This window comes from Callithrix jacchus, chromosome 8 (assembly GCF_049354715.1).
Source record: "Callithrix jacchus isolate 240 chromosome 8, calJac240_pri, whole genome shotgun sequence".
Lineage (NCBI taxonomy): Eukaryota > Metazoa > Chordata > Mammalia > Primates > Cebidae > Callithrix > Callithrix jacchus.
In genome coordinates, this window is record NC_133509.1 from 63,901,658 (window position 1) to 63,923,067 (window position 21,410).

The window sequence follows — 21,410 nt, forward strand, 5'->3', positions numbered from 1 at the left end:
GCCTCCCGCAATGGACCCCAGTGTGTGATGCTTCCCTGTTTGTGTCCAAGTGTCCTCATTGTTCAACACCCACCTTAGAACAGATTATTATATTATAATAACTTTTTGCCTAAGACTAAGTGTAAGCCTTGCCTGGTGTGGGTTCAGTTAGCATTGACTTTTTCCAAATACCACAAGAACACATGTAAATAAAATTAAAAGATGAGTAAAGCATGCAGAAATAATAGAATCATTTAATATTGACTTCTACAATTGCCCAAAAGTCCATACAATTGATATAATTTGATAAATATACTTAAATATAATGATACAGTGTATTAATGTGTTCCATTTAAGGCTCTGCTTAAGTAGTTCCTTTTAAGGAGTTTTTCTTGTTTCCTTCTAATACCGATGATTTATAAAAAGAAATCCATGCCTACAGAACTGTTATACATTGACTATATTTTAGATTTGTTGGATGATAAACTGTTTTATGGATAGTACAATGGATAGTTTACTGCCAAAGTTGATGACAGATAAAATTTTTCATATGATCTATGCTGTAATAAAATTTTTTCTATCTTAATATTTGAGAAATCTGAGATTGAATTTCTGTGCCCAAATGGATAAACAAATAGAATTACCAATGTCTTAATCTGTATCTGAAAAGGAATTTGATAGTCAAAATAGGCCATCATTTATGGAAAATATAACTTTCTTATATTTGAGAGAAAGTATACTTACCATAGCAGACTTACAAAATGGATGACCTAATGGCATTAATGAGCAATGCCATCTTTACAAGGGTCAGACCATCATTTTTTTTCTTTGTAGAGTCCAAAGGTTTTACAATTATTGTCATAATATTACTTCTTAATGATAATCCATGATAAATTTTAAAATATAGACATCGGTGTTATTGGGTTGCTACTTCATACGGGAACAAAAGCATCCTGCTGACCCAGGCACACAGGGAGTATCATGCCTATGTCCCTTTTCAACCCCACAACACCAATAACTATACTTTAAAATTTATAATGGGTTGAAAGGGGACATAGGCAGGATACTCCCTGTGTGCCTGGGTAGAGCAGAATGCTTTTGTTCCTATATGAAGTAGCAAAGACATGAAAGGCAACAAAGGCAACAGCAAAATGTGTGTCCTCCTCAAAGTGGGCCAATGTTTCCTACTTTCTGAGGGATCAGATAAGAAGAGAGACAAGTAGGCATCCCAAAAGGACACAGAGGACTTTGCTGTGTTTAAAACATGATTCTCAGAACCAGCGTGTCAAACTATGTCACAAATATTACTTTCCCAAAGGCATTTCTCACTTAAAGTATACCTGTAGGTATTTCGTACAAGGTATGAAAGCTTTGATTCCCATCCCAGTAGCTTTAAAAACTATCCTGTGGCATCAGTATTTTCTTACATAATACATATCTGATTTGATCATAATTTCACAAACTTTCCTGACACACACAGTTAAAATCTAATTTTAAAAATATGTATTTATAAAATAGATTTTAAGCATTCTACAAAAAAATTTAAAGTCACCATTTAATTTCAACATTTTATGTAATGTATCAAGTAATTCAAACCACTAACTAGTTATTTAATTTGGTTACATAAAACAAAAAAATTAATTGGTTTAAAAACACAAAAATCTGTGTTAGATTTTACTTACATAAGCTTAATTATATTTATATAGAAATCATATAATTATATACATATTTGTATAATTTAAAATTTTGTTGCTAAACTTATTTTCAAATGTATTTCTTATAAACATCATGACTCTCAGACATTATGCTTAAAAGCAAGAGTAACTGCTGTAACCTGTAAAATCACTAATTGTGAAAATTCAAACTGAAAGAACTTCTGACCTGAGAAGACGACATAGCATTATTTTAAAAAAACAAACTTTGACTTAAGTACCTTTCAGTAAAAATATCATAATTTCAATTAATATAACTTTATGGAATAATATATGATCACACATACACATTCTGAATAGGTACAAAGTTATAATATGTTCTTCTAGTTATTGGTAAAATTTAGTACCTGCCTTTTCCCACTAGGTTCTTTTTTTATTTTTTTATTTTTTATTGCATTTTAGGTTTTGGGGTACATGAGCAGAACATTCAAGATAGTTGCATAGGTACACACATGGCAGTGTGTTTTGCTTCTTTCTCCCTTTCACCCACATTTGGCATTTCTCCCCAGGATATCCCACCCCAGCTCCCCCTCCCAGCTGGCCCTCCACTTTTCTCCCAATAGACCCCAGGGTTTAGTACTCCCCTCCCTGTGTCCATGTGTTCTCATTTTTCATCACCCGCCTATGAGTGAGACTATGCGGTATTTCATTTTGTGTTCTTGTGTCAGTTTGCTGAGAATGATGTTTTCCAGATTCATCCATGTCCTTACAAACGACACAAACTCATCATTTCTGATTGCTGCATAATATTCCATGGTGTATATGTGCCATATTTTCCCAATCCAGTCTATCATCGATGGGCATTTGGGTTGATTCCAGGTCTTTGCTATTGTAAACAGTGCTGCAATGAACATTCGTGTGCATGTGTCCTTATAGTAGAATAATTTATAGTCCTTTGGATATATACCCAGTAATGGGATTGCTGGGTCAAATGGAATTTCTATTTCTAAGGCCTTGAGGAATCGCCACACTGTCATTCACAAGGGTTGAACTAATTTACACTCCCACCAACAGTGTAAAAGTGTCCCTTTTTCTCCACATACTCTCCAGCATCTGTTGTCTCCAGTTATTTTAATGATCACCATTCTAACTGGCGTGAGATGGTATCTCAATGTGGTTTTAATTTGCATCTCTCTGATGACCAGTGATGATGACCATTTTTTCATATGATTGTTGGCCTCATGTATGTCTTCTTTTGTAAAGTGTCTGTTCATATCCTTTGCCCACTTTTGAATGGGCTTGTTTGTTTTTTTTTTTTGTAAATCTGTTTGAGTTCTTTGTAAATTCTGGCTATCAGCCCTTTGTCAGATGGGTAAACTGCAAAAATTTTTTCCCATTCTGTTGGCTGCCGATTCACCCTAGTGACTGTTTCTTTTGCCGTGCAGAAGCTGTGGAGTTTCATTAGGTCCCATTTGTCTATTTTGGCTTTTATTGCCAATGCTTTTGGTGTTTTGGTCATGAAGTCCTTGCCTACTCCTATGTCCTGGATAATTTTGCCTAGATTTTCCTCTTGGGTTTTTATGGTGCCAGGTCTAATGTTTAAGTCTTTAATCCATCTGGAGTTAATTTTAGTGTAAGGTGTCAGGAAGGGGTCCAGTTTCTGCTTTCTGCACATGGCTAGCCAGTTTTCCCAACACCATTTGTTAAACATGGAATCCTTTCCCCATTGCTTGTTTTTGTCAGCTTTATCAAAGATTGTATGGTTGTAGATATGTTGTGTTGCCTCCGATGCCTCTGTTCTGTTCCATTGGTCTATATCTCTGTTTTGATACCAGTACCATGCTGTTTTGATTACTGTAGCCTTGTAGTATAGTTTGAAATCCGGTAGTGTGATGCCCCCCGCTGTGTTCTTTTTGCTTAGAATTGACTTGGCTATGCGGGCTCTCTTTTGGTTCCATATGAAGTTCATGGTGGTTTTTTCCAGTTCTGTGAAGAAAGTCAATGGTAGCATAATGGGGATAGCGTTCATTCTGTAAATTACTTTAGGCAGTATAGCCATTTTCACGATATTAATTCTTCCTAACCATGAACATGGAATGTTTCTCCATCTGTTTGTGTCCTCTCTTATTTCATTGAGCATTGGTTTGTAGTTTTCCTTGAAGAGGTCCCTTATGTATTTTGTGAGTTGTATTCCTAGGTATTTTATTCTTTTGTAGCAATTGTGAATGGCAGTTCATTCTTGATTTGGCTTTCTTTAAGTCTGTTTTTGGTGTATAGGAATGCTTGTGATTTTTGCACATTGATTTTACATCCTGAGACTATGCTGAAGTTGCTTATCAGTTTCAGGAGTTTTTGGGCTGAGGCGATGGTGTCTTCTAGGTATACTATCATGTCGTCTGCAAATAGAGACAATTTGGCTTCCACCTTTCCTATTTGAATACCCTTTATTTCTTTTTCTTGCCTGATTGCTCTGGCTAGAATTTCCAGTACTATATTGAATAAGGTCATCCTTGTCTAGTGCCGGATTTCAAAGGGAATGCTTCCAGTTTATGCCCATTCAGTATGATATTGGCTGTTGGTTAGTCGTAAATAGCTTTTATTACTTTGACATACGTTCCATCAATACCGAGTTTATTGAGGGTTTTTAGCATAAAGTGCTGTTGAATTTTGTCGAATGCCTTCTCTGCGTCAGTGGAGATAACCATGTGGTTTTTGTTTTGGGTTCTCTTTATGTGGTGAATTACATTTATAGACTTGAGTATGTTGAACCAGCCTTGCATCCCCAGGATAAATCCTACTTGATCATGATGGATAAGTTTTTTGATTTGCTGTTGCAATCGGCTTGCCAATATTTTATTGAAGATTTTTGCATCTATGTTCATCACGGATATTGGCCTGAAGTTTTGTTTTCTTGTTGGGTCTCTGCCGAGTTTTGGTATCAGGATGATATTGGTCTCATAAAATGATTTGGGAAGGATTCCCTCTTTTTGGATTATATGGAATAGTTTCAGAAGGAATGGTACCAGCTCCTCTTTGTGTGTCTGGTAGAATTTGGCTGTGAACCCATCTGGACCTGGGCTTTTTTTGTGTGGTAGGCTCTTAATTGCTGCCTCGACTTCTGCCCTTGTTATTGATCTATTCATAGTTTCAGCTTCCTCCTGGTTTAGGCTTGGGAGGACACAAGAGTCCAGAAATTTATCCATTTCTTCCAGGTTTACTAGTTTATGTGCATGGAGTTGTTTGTAATATTCTCTGATGATGGTTTAAATTTCTGTGGAATCTGTGGTGATTTCCCCTTTATCATTTTTTATTGCATCTATTTGGTTGTTCTCTCTTTTCTTTTTAATCAATCTGGCTAGGGGTCTGTCTATTTTGTTGAACTTTTCAAAAAACCAGCTCTTGGATTTATTGATTTTTTAAAGGGTTTTTCGTGTCTCTATCTCCTTCAGTTCAGTTTTGATCTTAGTTATTTCTTGTCTTCTGCTGGGTTTTGAGTTTTTTTGATCTTGCTCCTCTAGCTCTTTCAATTTTGACAGTAGGGTGTCAATTTTGGATCTCTCCATTCTCCTCATATGGGCACTTATTGCTATATATTTTCCTCTAGAGACTGCTTTAAATGTGTCCCAGAGATTCTGGTATGTTGTGTCTTTGTTCTCATTGGTTTCGAAGAACTTCTTTATTTCTGCCTTCATTTCATTGTTTATCTAGTCAACATTCAAGAGCCAGTTGTTCAGTTTCCATGAAGCTGTGCAGTTCTGGGCTGGTTTCTGAATTCTGAGTTCTAACTTGATTGCACTATGGTCTGAGAGGCTGTTTGTTATGACTTCAGTTGTTTTGCATTTGCTGAGGAGTGCTTTACTTCCAATAATGTGGTCAATTTTAGAGTAGGTGTGATGTGGTGCTGAGAAGAATGTATATTCTGTGGATTTGGGGTGGAGAGTTCTGTAAATGTCTATCAGGTTTGCTTGCTCCAGGTCTGAGTTCAAGCGCTGGATATCCTTGTTGATTTTCTGTCTGGTTGATCTGTCTAATATTGACAGTGGAGTGTTAAAGTCTCCCACTATTATTGTGTCGAAGTCTAAGTCTCCTTGTAAGTCATTAAGAACTTGCCTTATGTATGTGTGTGCTCCTGTATTGGGTCCATATATGTTTAGGATCATTAGCTCTTCTTGTTGTATCGATCCTTTTAGCATTATGTAATGGCCTTCTTTGTCTCTTTTGGTCTTTGTTGCTTTAAAGTCTATTTTCTCAGGGATGAGAATTGCAACTCCTGCTTTTTTTTGCTCTCGGTTTGCTTGGTAAATCTTCCTCCATCCCTTTATTTTGATCCTTTGTGTATCCTTGCATGTGAGATGGGTTTCCTGGATACAGCACACTGCTGGATTTTGGCTTTTTATCCAATTTGCCAGTCTGTGTCTTTTGATTGGTGCATTTAGTCCATTTACATTTAGGGTTAATATTGTTATGTGTGAATTTGATACTGCCATTTTGAGGCTAGCTGGCTGTTTTGCCCGTTAGTTGTTGTAGATTCTTCATTATGTTGATGGTCTTTAGCATTTAGTGTGATTTTGGAATGGCTGGTACTGGTTGTTCCTTTCTATGTGTAGTGCCTCTTTCAGGAGCTCTTGTAAAGCAGGTCTGGTGGTGACAAACTCTCTGAGTACTTGCTTGTTCGCAAAGGATTTTATTTTTCCTTCACTTCTGAAGCTCAGTTTGGCTGGATGTGAAATTATGGGTTGAAAGTTCTTTTCTTTAAGGATGTTGAATATTGGCCCCCACTCTCTTCTGGCTTGTAGAGTTTCTGCTGAGACATCTGCTGTGAGTCTGATGGGCTTCCCTTTGTGGGTGACCCGACCTTTCTCTCTGGCTGCCCTTAGTATTTTCTCCTTTATTTCAACCTTGTTGAATCTGATGATTATGTGCCTTGGGGTTGCTCTTCTTGTGGAATATCTTTGTGGTGTTCTCTGTATTTCCTGCATTTGAGTGTTGGCCTGTCTTGCTAGGTGGGGGTAATTTTTCTGGATAATTTTCTGAAGAGTATTTTCCAGCTGGGATTCATTCTCTTCGTCACATTCTGGTACACCTATCAAACGTAGGTTAGGTCTCTTCACATAGTCCTACATTTCTTGGAGACTTTGTTCATTCCTTTTTGCGCTTTTTTCTCTGATCTTGGTTTCTTGTTTTATTTCATTGAGTTGATCTTCGACTTCTGATATTCTTTCTTCTCCTTGATCAATTCGGCTGTTGAAACTTGTGCATGATTCGTGAAGTTCTCCTATTGTGTTTTTCAGCTCCTTTAATTCATTCATATTCCTCTCTAAGTTATCCATTCTTGTTATCATTTCCTCGAATCTTTTTTCAAATCTTTTTAAAAGGTTCTTAGTTTCTTTGCATTGATTTAAAACATGATCTTTTAGCTCACAAAAGTTTCTCATTATCCACCTTCTGAAGGCTAATTCCGTCATTTCGTCACAGTCATTCTCCGTCCAGCTTTGTTCCCTTGCTGTTGAGGAGTTTTGGTCCTTTGTAGGAGGCGAGGTTTTCTGGTTTCGGGTGTTTTCCTCCTTTTTGGCTGGTTTCTTCCCATCTTTGTGGATTTATCCACCTGTCGCCTGTGTAGCTGCTGACTTTTCGATTGGGTCTCTGAGTGGACGCCCAGATTGTTGATGATGAAGTATTTCTGTTACTTGGTTTTCCTTCTACCAGTCTAGCCCCTCCACTGTACGACTGCTGCGGTCTGCTCCAGGTCCTGCTTTTCTGGGGTGCACCTATAGTGGCTGCGGAACAGTGAGGGATGCTACCAGTTTCTTTTTCTGCTATCTTTTTCCCGGAATGATGCCTGCCAAATGTCAGTCTTTTGGATATAGAGGGCTCAGGGAGCTGCTTGAGGCGACAGTCTGTACTTTATAGGAACTCAAGTGCTGAGCTGTGAGGTCTGTTGTTCATTCAGGGCTGTTAGGCTGCTATGTTTAATTCTGCTGTAACAGAACTCATAAAAATCCCATTTTTTTCTCAGATGCTCTGTCTCGGCGGAGTTGGGGCTTTCTTTGTGAGTGTCCATTGTGCTGTCCTGCCCAGCTAGGCGGCAGTCTAGTCACTATTTGCCTGCCGAGGCTCCGCCCTGCTGGTGTGAGGTTCGCCCTGTTGCTGCAGGCTCTGCCCTGCTACTGCAGTCTCCACCTTGCTGCCACGGGATACGACCTGTTGTAGAGTCTCTCTGTTGTAGCGGGTTGCCTTGGCAATGGCAGGCTGCGTCAGCAATGGGCGTGTACCTCAGTAGGAGCGGATTGCCTCGGTAATGGCGGACACACCTCCCCCACGGAGATGCAACGTCCTGGGTTCAGCTGTGCCCTCAGGGAACCTCTCCACCCGGAGCGTTTGGAATCACCGTTTTGTTTGTCCCACTGTGCTACCCCAAACGCTGTTTCCCTGGAATCTCTGGGCTGGCTCACTGTCCAAGTCCCATTCAGTCTCAAGTTCAGCCCTCTCAAGTCTCAGATTGCCGGTTCAACAGGGCACCTGGACCAGTGTGCTTTGTGCAGAGCACTGTGTAGTGCCGCTGCACTACAGCGCCGGCCACCGGCCGCACCGGCTGCCGGCTACACCAGCCAAAACCTCTGCCTGGCGTCCTGCATCTCTTTTATACCTGGGAATTTCCCCGTTCTGTGGGCAAAAAAGATCTGTCTGCAAATGCGGCCCTGACTCACCCTCTGCACACATTCACTGAGAGCTTCAATCCTGGGTTGTTCTCACTGCACCATCTTGAGTCCCCCCTCCCACTTGGTTCTTTTAATGATGTATTAAAAACACAAGAAACCCCTAAAAGAGAGCCCTATAAAACAGAGTATGAAATTTTCCTACTTATTAAAATAAACATTCATTTGACTTATACTCCTGGTTTACACTGTAAAAAAATTGTGATGATATAAAGATCATGACCACAATAAAATATTTTCCAAACAATTACTAATTTGCATAACATCTTATACTTCTTATAGATGTCTTCAGAATTTATTCCCCCTCTCCACTCCTAGAGGGATCTATTCAACCTAAATGTTTTAGTATTTTCAAAATCATTTTCCAATTGATTTTTATAATAACAGGATTATATAGAATCATTGTAATATCCACTGGGAGGTAGAGGAGGTAAATATGGGAAATTTATATCCTCACATTGTTAGCCTATTTCAGAATGTTTTATTTTAAATAATTCATATAATGACCACAATTTTTATTTTGTTTTGAATGTTTGGAAAAATCCAAATTTAACTTTCTTAAAGAAGAATATTAACCATATCTATAAGATACACACACACACACATTCTAGAGCTAATGGAAATATTTAAAATATTAAGTGCTATTTTTCTCACTGTATTTATCAATCAGCTTTTGACAATAAACCTGCATGTATACCAGTAATGCCACGCAATGAAGACTTTCATGGTTTCCTAAGAGCAACTTCAAGTTTCCTCCCAAAATAAATATTCAGCCATGCCACAAATTCCTCTAATAATCTTCAGAGAACATTTTGTATCTCTCTGGTTTCCAAATTTTGACAAGCGATGTTTTGCAACATTAACACATTAGTTTGTGCTGCTCTGGCCCTGTGACCATGATAAAACCTCACATATTTTATAGTATCACTAAGCTCACAGATAAAAGCAAACTCAGAACTGCGGGATATTTGATGAGGTATTGACCAGTCTACAGCACAAACCGTGAAGAAACACTGTCATTAACACCCTGGCTGCATTCTCCCTCCTAGTGCCCTGTCTTGGATTGACATTGCTATCACATCATCCCACAGATTTCTCATGGAAATGGGTAAATGGGTAAACAGGAGGCCGTACCAGAAGGGGCTCATCAGGGGCACTGGTAGAGAGTTCAGCAGATGATGTGCGGGTGGTGCTGAGCCCAGTGAGAGAAACATTTGAGAGCCTTCTCCGCCTCACACCACTGCAATTGTTGGGTATTTTAAATGCACATCTCTTATGGTAATTCAGACCACATCCTGGAAAGGGAAAACAAAAAATTATTTTTGTTGTATCATAAATTAAAAAGCAATTCCAATATTAGTGTAAAGTAGAGATTTTTAAAAACAGTATAGCTTCCATTTTCCTTGAGGTTATGTAGAAATTCCAATTTTCTTTTGAATATTCTCTGATTATTTTTCCAATTTGTTAATGGGTTTTGAATTCTAATCTTATTTCACAAGCTCAGCAACTATGCTAGTTATCATTTTAAAAAATGTCTGTTAGATAACAGACTTAGGCTTTAAGGGATATAGAAATCCCTCAAAATAGATTATCTCAAAATAAGATTATCTGAGCCATTTTTAGCTGCCACAAGTTCAAATGTGAGCGGACACATAAGGGAATATTAATCACAGCTCATCACAACTTTTAGACAACACTGGCATTGAGCAAATTCCTTTGCCTCAGTTTTCTTGCCTTTAAAACAGAGGTAATAACTACCTTGTAGAATTACTAAGAAAATATATAAAGTATCTCACATGCTGGTTTCCATACAGTAGGTGATAAATAATTGGAAACAGATTCCTTACTTAGGCAAGTATCAGTCTCCTTTCAATATTTTTACTATTCATAATCCCCACATAGCTGGAGTCCATCAAATAGAATCTCTCTATGTGTCACACAGCAGTCCAGACAGACAAATTTTCATAAAACTATATTTTAGGCAGACTTTCTTCTAGATCATAGCTTCCCTTCCCATAGACAAAAGTTCAAAAATTGCAGTAGCTTACTTATAAGTTATATAATAAATGCTGAACTATATTGGTCAATGTTCAAGGATCTCTATTCCTGACCTCCCAATCCAAAGAGAATAGAGTAAAATTGAGTAAGTTTTGAAGATTATATCATGGTTTCATAGCATCTTGAATTGAGCAGTTCAAAGTGTTTCTTTCTACCATATGATAAAACTGGTGCAGAAATGCAGGTACAAGTTCCAGTTCACCACTCAACAGCTGAGTGTCCTTGGATGGTTAGATTAATTTCCTGAATCTCCACTCATTTGAACAAATATGTATTCAATGTCTACTATTACAATTTCTGGCTTACTTACTAGGCAAATTTTATTTTTAGTCTGCTGCTAACATATTGAATACCATATAGGGGAGAAACATATCCACATGATAAAGGAGAAAAGATACGAGAATAAGGGTTCCCAGGTCAGACCGACTTTGTTCATGACAGGAAATATAAAGAAATGAACAGAGAGAATCCATGTACCCCTTAAATTCCTGGAAGACACTTCCGAGGGAGATACTACTACACTTCTATAGAGGGTAGATAGTTCCAGCATGCATTATTTTTATTTTTTTAAATTTTAGTAGCTTTAGGGGTACAAGTGGTTTTCGGTACATGAATGAATTATATTGTGGTAAAGTCTGAGGTTTTAGTGTAGCTGTCACCCAAATAATGTACGCTCATGGTAGTGAATAGATAGTTTTTCATCCCTTAGCTTCCTCTGAACCTTTTGCTTCTGATTCTCCAATGTCTATTACACCACTCTGTGTCCCCCTCTGTACCCACAGCTTAGCTTCCACTTATAAATGAGAACATGTAGTAGTTGGTTTTTTGTTCCTGAGTTACTTCAGTTGGATGATGGCTTCCAGTTCCATCCAAGTTGCTGCAAAAGACATTATTTTGTTCTTTTTCATTGCTGAGTAGTATTTTCATTTATATATATACATATGTAATGCATATTATGATTTCTGTTCATAGCTGCAATGATAGGGAATCAGCCTAAGTGCACATCAACCAATGAGTGGATAAAGCGAATGTGGCGTGTATACACACACACCAGTGTATATACATGTATGTATATGTGTATAGGTATAAGTGTACATATGCATAGAAGCATATACATACATATATGCATAGATCTATGTATATATGTACATAAACATACAAAAAACAGTTTCTCAACCAATGAGTGGATAAGTAAAATGTGTATATATGTACCACATTTTATTTATCCACTCACTGGTTGATGGACACTTAGGTTTTACATATCTTTGAAATTGTGAATTCTGCTGCAATAAACAGCACATGTTTAACTTGCATGGGAAGAAAACTTACCTTCACATTTAAGACCTTGACGCACCAGCCCCCACAGCATTTCTCCACAGTGATCACAGAAAGCTGGAGCTCTGTATGAATGAACAAAGAGAGCGTGGGGACGAATCTGAAAGTCTTCAAAGGTGGCGGAAGCTGTAAAAATAGTGATGTTGAAAAGTTGAATGGGTACTCTGATCTGTAAACAAAAAAAGTATGCAAAATAACAAATATGACAGTATGGATATAACTCTCATCAAAGTTAGGGAAGATAAGATGCAACACAGCTTGAACTTTCAGCCATCAGACATTCTTCTCAGCCATAGTTTTATAGCTGGTGGCAAACAACCCTCTCTCTTCTCCTCTTCCTGCTTGGCAAAATTTCAGATCACTTTAAAAACAGCCAAAAAAACTAGCAGAAAGCATGAATGAAAGGATAAGTAAACCTGGTTTAAAAATACCTGATGATACTTCAAAATACGTTACTTTTTCTCTTACTTAAATGAACCAGAAACGTATTCAAAAATATTAATGAAAAGAAAAATTGATGAATTCAGACAGATCTGAAAAATAGTATAATCGAGTATGACCATGAAGAGGTGCATTACGGGGCCCAGTTGAAAGACAGATAAGAAATATGAGTGGCTTTCTAATACAGAGATAGAGCTGTTTGAACTCTTGGGCAATGTGTAATAACTAAGCATTAAATTGTGACTGAGCAACAACCAAGCAGCCACTTCACCAACATGCCAAAGAGAGGAATTTAATACATACGTTGGTGAGTTGCAGTCCATTCTGAGAATTATACCTTAGTTAACCATATTCATGCTGTAGAGTATTTTTTGGTGTTGCTTACTCTTGCTTATTCTATATGGTCCTCATGCAGAATATTAAAATCCATTTTTATTACACTTTTTCATATATTTGTATTATATTATAAAAGTGGTTTGTGCCTTTTTTCTTGTTGCTCAAATCAAGTAATAGAAAGGTCCAGACAATTGAAATGGAAAGATTAGCTTTTTTCTCAAAGTTCTAATGGAAAGTGGTGGATCTTTCCAGACCTGTTTGTACACAGTAAGCCGAGGTTGAGGCTGCACAGTATAGCACAGACAGTGCTGCCTTGGCCATCAGAAGACCTTGGGGAAGCTTGGCCTTCATTGCAGTGACATCTCAATAAGCACAAGCCTCAGCTTCTCATACCTAAAAAGAGATTGTCTGATGACGACTTCTCCAGTCCCTTAAAATTTAAACTTCCATTAATGTCAGAACAGAACCATATGAACTTAATTTTGTAAGATTTTATTCTAAGAGAATTTGGGGAAAACTGAGGCCTTAAATATGTTCCTTCTATTCTGCCTTCCTTTCCTGTCCTCCTCAATTCAAGTAAATCTAGAAAATTGCATATCATATTTCCTGCTTCAAGATTCACAATATAATGGTCAAATGCTTACTCTAAGTAGATCAGAAAAACAGTATGGTTTGGGTACCAATCAACTACTTTGGTGATTTGGTCAAAATATGTCCAATTGGGGGAATGCTAAATTCTCTTTAAAATTGGTCTCTCATACACATGTACAAAATTAATTTTTTAAATATCAAAGAAAATAATTAAAGAGAAAATGTTATGCCAATCCTTAACTTCTAGCTTCTCCCCTCTGCCCCCAAATCACCCCTCCAGACCAAACAATTATGACAATACTATGACAACTATTAGTTGAATAATTACTGTAGTTTTCAAAATAAGCAACATTAGAATTTGACAGTACAGACCAAGCTGGATTCAGACATTTCCGGAATTAATTAGAAAGAATACAAATAATTAAACTAAAGATTTTCAGTGACACTCTCCCAATTTATGCCAGGTAAATTTGTTTTTTGTTTTTTTTTTTCATTTTTTGAAGGGGATTAACATTCATAAACAGTTAGCACCCTTATGTTTAAATGCCATATTTCTAAAGTTCAATTTTAATATTCTCTTGTTAATTTTAGAATAATTAAATACATTTTTAAAATAAAGCTACCAAGTGTGGTGAGGTTTTACATCCATTTGAAATCAAAGCACAACATCCATTCATTATGAATTTATCTGTTCTGCACCCTGGGGGAAATCAGCATTAGTTGAGTGTATGCATGCCATCTCGCCTAATCACAAAATTGCACTTCAGAGATAATCACTTAGCACAGGAAAACAAAGTGAATGCTGTAATTCCATTTCATTTAAGTTTAGAAATCAAAATGGACAGATAAGAATAGGAATATTAAAGCATCTAGAGATTCCAAGAGAGGAACAATGTGCTATCTGTCAGTCTGTCATAATCAATAAGCCAACCTAAATTAAAACCATATGACAGGGCAACAAACTCAGCAAAATAGGCCCTTATACTGGTATTTGTGTCTCTTTGATTTGCTCTATTCACAGCCTATTGTTATACTCCAGCGTGCAAGAGAAGAGAAAATGACATGCTTTTCTTAGTCACCGAGCATTTGAAACAGGTAACTGAGCCAAAAACCCTAAGATAATCAGTTCTTTTATGGTTCATTATAAATTGTTGTACAAATGGAGTAAACTGTTTGGTTAGCAGTAAAGAAGAAACAAGGCTTCTGAAGCAAAATAATCTCTGAAGGTCAAAATTATTTGCATAATAAAATAAAGTAATGTCAGATATTCCAAGAGTTTCAGTAGTTTTTTTAAAATAGGTAATTTTGGCAATGGGAGAAGCATTAACTCTTCCTGCCTATGACAAGCTGAGACTGATATAATAAAAGGAAATCCTTAACCTATGGCAAGCATCATCTCATTTTATTTTTGACAAGCAATCTATAAGGTAGTTATTATTGCTATGCCCATTTTGCAGATGAGAAAACTGATACTCAGAAATTAAGGAGCTACACTAGGTAATGTAGAATCTGAACTCAGGCAGTCCTGACACTAGAACCATACAAACTCTCTCAGCCACTATTATTCAACTCATTATTTATTTGACTATTTAAACACTATGGACTATATGCTGCACCTTTATTTTATGTATCACTGAAAAATATTTTTAAAACACTGCAATTAAATACACATAACACATATTCCCTTGTAACATGCATCATTATCTTATAACAAATGTTGGGAAAATGAGAAGCCATGAAATATAGTATTGAAAAAATTAATCCAGTTCTCAAGATCAAAAATTCTTTGGTGCTTTTTACATAAACTCCATGTTTAGAAATCCTCTTTCCAAAAAAATTGAGGAAGAATAATTGGTGTCTCAATTTTTACAAAAGTCAATGGTAATGATGCATAGCTAAAAGACACTGGAGCTTTGTGTTCACATGATAACCATGTCACACATTGAATTGATTAGTTTGTCCCAAAGCAAAACATTTTGAAGTTTCTGAAAGTTGTGAAGCTTTCTTAGATAAAAATTTGTTCTTTCATTTGTGTCTAGAATATTGAATACAGTTTCTGGATATCACTCCTACACAAATTCACATGCTCATCATTTTTAAGGTATTCTATAGATTAAAAAAAAAAAGCAATATTGGCCAGGTGTAGTGGATCATACCTGTAATACCAACACTTTGGGAGGCCAAGGCAGGCAGATCACCTGAGGTCAGGAGTTCTAGATCAGCCTGGCCAACATGGTGGAACCTCATCTCTACTAAAAATACAAAAATTAGCAGGGCATGGTGGCATGCACCTGTAATCCCAGCTACTCGGGTGGACGAGGCAGAAGAATTGCTTGAAACTGGGAGGTGGATGCTGCAATGAACCGAGATCACACCACTGCACTCCAGCCAGGGCAACAGAATGAGAATCTCTCAAAAAACAAAAACCAAAACCAAAAACCAGCATCTTCTTTAAGCTTCCTATCATTTACCCATAAATACACATCATTGGTGGAATGACCGCTATTCACAATCAGTTTATTTCATTTGTGAATATCTCAAATTTTAAGGAAGTTCTTGTTATTGAGGCCCTAGGAAACTTCTGTAACTTTTATTTAGTGGTCACAGTGCTAAAAGCAAGCCTTTAAAAATAAGGCATTTTTATGCATTTAAGTGAGCTCATGTAAGTAAAGCAGTCCTAATAATTTCAAGCTAGCATAGTTTATGTGCTATTATATACATCTAGAACCTACTAGGTAATATAGTATATTTTGAAAATAGAAAACTGACTAAGGAACATTATCTGTGGTTGAGAGTTCCAAGTCAAAATGAAGATGACAGACCCATACATATTTATAATACCAAATGCAGGGATGGAACACAAAACTAAGGGTGGATAAGTCTGCCTAGATCTGTCAGGGAAAGCTACATCCAATGGAGAAATTGTAGAGAATCCTGAAGGTTGAAGAATATTTTGAAAAGAAGAGAACACGATAAAAGAGGGAACATTTTCATATAGTCTGATTTTTATTATAAATAATTTATAGAATTGTTTATATATTTCTTTACAATTATTGTGGGTTCTTGATACTTCATCATCTTTGGTGTACTGTCAGGGTAATCAGGAAGAATGACTATAAATTGTCCATGAGGCAGGGAACTGAGAGATGACAACAGATCAATTCCACACCGTTGTGGCCCAGGTGTGTGAGTGCTTGTAAAATAAAGCTTGCATATGTCCATGCTCTCCCCCAGCCACCCTATACACATATACCTACATCCCAAGGCTGGTCATTTTTTTCCTGCTTCTCTATTGGTCCCAGTCTCTCCAAGTCAGTTTTACATCAGATTCTCCCTTCATGCAATCATTGTTCAAATTAATCTCACATTTCACATTTTTGTTATACCTGGAAACAGCTAGAGTTGCAAGGACCCACAACTCTCCAACAAGAACATTCAATAAATTCTTGTAGAGGGACTTGCAATAACATCTTTCAGATGGGTGAAGATAGGAAGGGAATCTACGTTTTTGGCTTAACATCTGACCAGAAAATTGTTACTGAGGTGCAATGATGGGAATTTGGGAGGCCGCGAATATATCATCTCAGAGATCATAATAGCCAAGAGAAAAAAAATAAAATGTATTTAGATATCTTTACCAGGCATCTCAGAAGTTTATGGAAGGTATTTCATAAGTTTGTGGTGATTCAAAAAAACATGGCTACAAGAAAAATAAAAAAGTTCTCACAAGTCAGATTGAAAACACAATAGCAAGTTGCCCTAATTAGGAAGAAAAGGGAGTGGTAACCAGATGAACGATGTGACTGCTCAGGGAACTGTCTGATAAATTCATGTTCAGAAAAGGAAAGTCTCAACAGCAGCAGGAGCAGCACAGAGTCAGGCTGAATGCAAGTACGTGGCTCCAGCCAGAGAACCACCCTAGGAAGACTAAAGAAGGAAAAGCTGAAACTTTTTAAAAGCTGAAAGAGAACAAACGGCTTTTCAGCTGTGTGTTTCATGTGGAAGGAATGAAGCAGAGATAGGCCTCAAACACAGGAATAAATAGTTTAATGCTAACAGACAAAATAGAAAAAGCTATTCAATTAAACATATTTTTTCTCTTTCTAGAAAAATAGACCATCTTTAAAATAAAAAAAATAGAAAGAAATAACATATCAAGAAGAAATCAAAGTCTAGGATGGAGGAGAAAGGAACTTTAAAGAAATTATTTTAAATAGGCCCAAATGAACTATAGATGAGTACTTAAAAGCTTATTTTTAACTTTAAGAAAACATATATCTCAATACCCTAACAGAATGTTGTTTACTTAACAAAATTATTCTAAAGCCCTTTTGTAAGAAGACTAGAACATATTCTAATAAGAATAGAAAATTTAACAGAATAATAATAAATTTAGCCCTATTTCATATCAAAATGTTCTATAAAATGTTGATATTTTAAAATATGGGTGGCTGTGAAAGACAAAAGAGAGAGATCAGCAGGCTAGAATTAGTGACCCAGAAATCTACCCTACGTATATATTTAAAGTATTGTAAGTGATAACAGAAATCAATGTCAAGGGTGGAGATATCATTTAAAAATAATCGCCTGGGGCCTAAAAGAGCTAGCAGAATCCGCAAACCTTTCAATCTCTCTAAAGAAGATGACGTCCACCAATATGTTGTAAGAAAGCCCTTAAACAAAGAAGGTAAGAAACCTAGGACCAAAGCACCCAAGATTCAGCGTCTTGTTACTCCACGTGTCCTGCAGCACAAACGGCGGCGTATTGCTCTGAAGAAGCAGCGTACTAAGAAAAACAAGGAAGAGGCCGCAGAATATGCTAAACTTTTGGCCAAGAGAATGAAGGAGGCTAAAGAGAAGCGCCAGGAACAAATTGCGAAGAGATGCAGACTTTCGTCTCTGCGATCTTCTACTTCTAAGTCTGAATCCAGTCAGAAATAAGATTTTTTGAGTAACAAATAAATAATATCAGACTCAAAAAATAATAATAATAATAATTAACAATCGGTAACAATTAGCAACGTCGGGGAAAATACAATTTTGAAACAATATTTCCTCTCTTATACTGAAATAATTACCTGCTGAGCAAAAAGTTAAATAAAAATACAAAATCATAGAAAATCTAGAAGGTTATAGAGTGAATGCTTACTAAATCTCTGGTGACAAGATGACTTAGAAACAGGAGCTCATAAATCCGCAGTAATGGAAGAAATCAAATGAGAAAGACTCATTAGCATGATCATGTAGGCACTACTGGTTGACTTGCCAAGGAGTCATATAATAGTCTCTTTAACTTAGCATAGTTACAGTAGATTTATTTCTAATAATTATAAATTCTAGGTCACAGAAATCTATGTTTAATAACTCCACATATATAGAACATAATTACTAATATTCAAGGAGACATCCCTAGGCAGGTTTAGATACCAGACAAGCAGGTAACAAGGCTTATGTCCTATTATGAAAATCAACAAAATTAACATGTATTCCTTCTTTCTCAGCAAAAAAGAAATTCTGTTTTTTCAATTTTTTTAAGCCAGAAGGAAGCAGTGGGACAGGAGGAGTGTTTGATGGCAGGGCTAAAGCATTGCTCAAGAAATAGTTGAGGATCCACTCATGAACTCACAGAGCTACAGATAACACGTGAAGGATCCTTTATCAGTTTCTTTTCCAGGCAACTGAGCTCTATGGCTACTGTAAAACATTTACTTTAGAAGCCTCCTGCTAGGAAGATGTTGCTTGAAGAAAATAGCTACAAAATATACACATTATTATCTGTGCATTAAAAATAAATAAATTTATTTTTCAAAGTTTTATAAAAAATAAATGCATTTTTATAAAATGGAGACTTATGTAGCTAAAGGATGAGACAGCTATAAAAAAATGGGATTATTTTATGCCATCTACCTCCATACTGAGTTGGCCACGGATACTCTCCTAAACATACTTTTTCTCCAGCCATTTCTAACAATGCTTCTCTGTCTTTCACATCAATCCCTCCTTCTGTTTTGCCTACATAATTCTCAGGTAGCCAGCTTCCACCCAATCCACACTTCAGCTCAGTGTCACCTACTCTGGGATATGCCCACCTCCAACTGCAGACTGCCCTCTTCTCTTTTCCATAGCATCCTGGACACTTCTGTCATAAAATGTATCACTGAATACTGCCACTCTTTGTTTATCTGTTCACACCTAATATTTCAGATTGCAAGACCGAAACTTCTCTAACTGTACACACACATGAAAGTGATTAATTTTCATAGTTAAATAAAGCAATACCTTTAAAACTAATGTTGCTTGCCTGCAGTTCTAAGGCTCTACGTTTTATTAAGTCCTAATAAACTGTAAATATAATATTTGCAAGTTCAAAAGCAAAGTCCATCAGAATAATATCTTGGATCACATTTTCAAAAGTGTCTAGCATTGCTTTCCAGAGATGTCTTTGCTTTTTACTCCAGAGTACCTTTTTACTCTGAAGGCAATATGGTGTCAGTAGTGATAAAAAGCATGGACAAAATGCCAGGGAAGACCTGGGTTCTGATCCTGGTCACTGCAAATGCATGACCTGGGTGAAGTTACTTTACCTTTATGAACCTCAGCATCCCCTTCTCTAAAATGGGTTTCATGTAATACATCTCACTGGATTATAAGGAGGACACAAAGTGATTACCATAGTCCTTCGCATACCATTGGGAGCTGTCACAAAAAGTTATTAATACAAGGATGAAATATACGGGCTTTGTGATCAGAAAGACCTGGTTTGGAATCCCAGTTATTATTAGTAATTATTATTGTCACATCCATCATTATTAATGGAGGGGAATACTGTTTGTAAGTCTGTTGTTGATTTAGGGCCTTTAAAAACTAAGGGCTATAAAAACCAGAATTATTTGTTCCTTCTACTACCTTATAAAGCCTATGCTTCTACTCCAGAGGAAATTGCTTTTCTATCTACCGGTTTGTTTAACACTAATTCAATGGAGCTAGGTCCACAGGGCTGTGTCTAGTTCCTTCCCCAAAATGAATCAATTAGCAGTTGGGAATTACAGTGGGGAAAGAAGGGTCACCATATCCTGATGTGACTGAATGACAAATGCCACAGCTGGAAAGAGATTAGAGAGGATCTCAGTTCAAGAAAGAATATAAATGGTTGCCCCATGTGTCCAACATAGAGGAAAAAGAAAATTAAGTAAAAATGTCATGGAGTCAAATTCTCGCTAATGATTGCAAGCTCTGCGGGCACCCTGAATAGAGAAAAAGAAAGGTCAAGTCTGTTTCTTAGAAAGCTCCATCGTGTACAGGAGGCTTTACACCTTTAAAAGGATAATGACCTAATTTACATAAGGAACACCAGCATAAAAATTACCTTTAAACTTCTTACAAAACCCTGGTAGACAAAGACTAGTTACAGTATTATTCAGAAATATTCTGATAAGCAGCAGGGTTTCTCATGAGGAATAGCATCACTGTTGTCAAATATAATAGATTTGCACGTAAAAACACAGGGCCGAGGTTCTATGTGCTTTACTTCAAGTTGCCTTAAGTTTCATTGTACTTTTCATACAAACAGATGCCTATTTTTGATTCATGAACAACAAAATCCAGAAAAGCTGTGAAATCTTCAGGGTATACCCACTCTAGAAGAAGTGACAGTTCAACAATTGCTGAATCCAGTTCAGCGCTGGTTGGCCAGGCACCTGCTGTGTGCAGGAATTGTCCAGGCTGTGGCTCAGGGGCACTGAGAGGAGGGAACTTGGTACTGAAACACTCCCCCTATTCTTCATGAAGAACAAAGCTGACTTTGTTCTTTGGTCCACTCTGATTCGTTAGAATAAAAGAAGAGCTTTATTAATGAAAAATCTGATTTTGTACTTTTTATCAGGTTTATTGAGATATAACTTATACAAAGTACACTTTATTCCTTTTTGTATACATTCTTGACAAACACATACATACAACTGTGTAATCAAGACCAACTCTGAGATACAGAACAATTCCCAAATTTTCTGTGCCCCTTTTAGATGATCACTTCCCCATCTCCCTCCTCCTGACAACCACTGGTTTGTTTTCTGTCCCTTATCTAATATATCATATACATGTAACCTTTTGAGTCTAGCATCTTTCGGTATAATGCATTTGAAAGTCATCTACATTGTTGTAGGCATGCATAGTTCATTACTTTTTTGGCTGAGTTGTATTTAATTTTGTTAAGAGGCCACTGTTTGCTCTTCCATTCACCAGCTGAATCCTTTCAATGGCATCAGTTTACTCATTCACTAGGGAATTAGGGTAGAGGGTCAGC

At 36.9% G+C, this 21,410-nt stretch overlaps 1 protein-coding gene across 5 annotated transcripts in view; it reads right to left on the reverse strand.

Moving 5' to 3' along the window:
- PRKD1 (protein kinase D1) overlaps nucleotides 1–21,410 on the reverse strand; it is a 386,482-nt gene that overhangs the window by 82,088 nt on the left and 282,984 nt on the right. For all 5 annotated transcript variants that reach the window (XM_035260258.3, XM_035260257.3, XM_009005881.5 and 2 more), the window contains 2 exons: nucleotides 11,735–11,866; nucleotides 9,482–9,642 (listed from right to left, as the gene is read on the reverse strand). In XM_035260258.3, the coding sequence (XP_035116149.1) occupies nucleotides 9,482–9,642; nucleotides 11,735–11,866 (293 nt within the window). The remainder of the gene's footprint in view (nucleotides 1–9,481; nucleotides 9,643–11,734; nucleotides 11,867–21,410) is intronic.